The sequence below is a fragment of the Marmota flaviventris genome, chromosome 6 (genome assembly GCF_047511675.1).
Source record: "Marmota flaviventris isolate mMarFla1 chromosome 6, mMarFla1.hap1, whole genome shotgun sequence".
Lineage (NCBI taxonomy): Eukaryota > Metazoa > Chordata > Mammalia > Rodentia > Sciuridae > Marmota > Marmota flaviventris.
Window position 1 is genome coordinate 31,570,825 of NC_092503.1, and position 2,314 is coordinate 31,573,138.

Genomic DNA, 2,314 nt, shown 5'->3' on the forward strand with positions numbered 1-2,314 from the left:
TATTAAGTATTTTTAGGGTGAAAGTGATGTTTGCTTATTGTAGTTCAAGAGTTAATAGGAAATTGACTGTTCAAGGTAAAAGTAAATCAAGACCTCTTGAAAATCTTTCAATGCATTACCAGGACTGAAAGAGTCATAAACAATCCCATGTTGATTGAATGAATGGATGGAATAAATAATTAGTAAAATAATTAGGAAAGAAGAAGCAGCTGAAAGTTTTCATTTTTGTTGGGCAATAACCAACTCAGTAGGCAAATATAGCTGATATAATTTTAAATATTTGAAATAAGTTAGAGTTGAAGTGAATTAATAACAGATGATTTTGAACCCTATTATACTATCAGGAGCTGAAATTTGCTTGGGATGGTTTTCAGAAGAGAACAAACTGACTCATCCTGTTGGAAAGGAATTTGAAGCGACAAAGCACCATGGATCTAACTTATATTCCCAAAGACTTATCAAATTGTCTCAACTTTGGAAACAAATCCTGCCCTCCCACTCATCGCTCTTTTTATGTCCGAGTTATAATGTATTCGGTTATGACTGGAGCCATGGTTATCACCATCTTTGGAAACTTGGTTATAATAATCTCCATATCACACTTCAGACAGCTTCACTCTCCTACAAACTTTCTGATCCTCTCCATGGCAACTACAGATTTTCTGCTGGGTTTTGTCATCATGCCATACAGCATGGTGCGATCAGTGGAGAGCTGCTGGTATTTTGGGGATGGCTTTTGTAAATTCCATGCAAGTTTTGACATGATGCTAAGCCTGACCTCCATTTTCCACCTCTGTTCCATTGCTATTGATCGATTTTATGCTGTGTGTGACCCTTTACACTACACAACCACAATGACAACCTCAATGATAAAGAGATTGCTAGCATTTTGCTGGTCTGCCCCAGCTCTATTTTCGTTTGGTTTAGTTCTATCTGAGGCCAATGTTTCTGGTATGCAGAGCTATGAGATTCTTGTTGCTTGCTTCAAATTCTGTGCACTTACTTTCAACAAATTTTGGGGAACAGTGTTGTTCACTACCTGTTTCTTTACTCCTGGCTCCATCATGGTTGGTATTTATAGCAAGATTTTTATTGTTTCCAAACGACATGCTCAAGTCATCAGCAATATGCCTGAAAACACAAAAGGGGAGGTGAAAAATACCCTATCTAAGAAAAAAGACAGGAAAGCAGCTAAGACCCTGGGTATAGTCATGGGGGTGTTTCTAGCTTGTTGGTTGCCCTGTTTTCTTGCCGTTTTGATTGATCCATATTTAGACTACTCCACTCCCATAATTGTGCTTGATCTTTTGGTATGGCTTGGGTATTTCAACTCTACTTGCAACCCCCTCATTCATGGCTTTTTTTATCCATGGTTTCGAAAAGCTCTTAAGTACATTGTATCAGGAAAAATATTTAGTTCCCATTCAGAAACTGCTAAACTGTTTCCTGAAGCACATTAATGAAAAACCATTACAGAAGTTAATAGAATATTGAAAATGAGATTGCTATTACTTAGTCCTGAAGTCTATACCCCAGATTACTATGTTATTCTTTGAAATTTCTGTAATCCCAGTTCTATAACCTGTACAAGAGCTACTTTCAACATCTTGAATCAATTAATGAATGTCTCATTTATTGTTAACTCTGTGTGCAATGTACATCGTGGGGAAAATGTACAAAAGAAATATAAAACAAAGTTTGGAACAGGTGCTACTAGATTTACACCCAACTAAAGCCAATGTAAATAAAGAGATGGATTTGTTTTCTGATTCTACTTTGCAAGTTCAGAAAAGGGAAGATCCTTGTGACTAATTTGAGCTTTTACACATTCCGATGTCATTTATTTAAAAAAAAATCTAAAAATGCTTTACATGACATTGACATGCTTCTCTTAAATATCTTAAATGGTTTAAATGCTATGTGCCCCCACACCCCATGTCCAGGCTTCTTAACCAGCTCTGAACATGCTGGGTTAAAGGGTCACCTTTGCCCAGGGTTTCCAATGGCATTTACCCATGAGAAGCACTCTTGAGAGATCAGTGGAGGGAAAGAGGGTAAAATCAGGGTACTTTTCTGCAAACCTGCCCAAGAGATGGCTGTTTTCCTCTAAGAAAGGCCATCTCAAGTCCCTTTCCATGCAGTCACCCTCTCAAGAGTTCCTGTAACTGCTCCATTCCCCTGCTCCTCTGATCTAGCTGGGATGGTGGCTCCCTCCATTGCTGCTCCTGGGTACAACTCTGTTTCTTGCTGGTTTCCTTCCACCAGCTGTCCTCACACACCTTTGCAAACACACCCTCATTAAACTCTCCTCAAT

The 2,314-nt window shown here is 38.5% G+C and overlaps 1 protein-coding gene across 1 annotated transcript; it reads left to right on the forward strand.

The window, feature by feature from the left end:
• Positions 1-428: 428 nt before the first annotated feature.
• Positions 429-1,460, forward strand: LOC114095286 (trace amine-associated receptor 3). The gene has a single exon (XM_027938469.2). The coding sequence runs from the start codon at positions 429-431 to the stop codon at positions 1,458-1,460; it is 1,032 nt and encodes a 343-aa protein (XP_027794270.2).
• Positions 1,461-2,314: the final 854 nt, after the last annotated feature.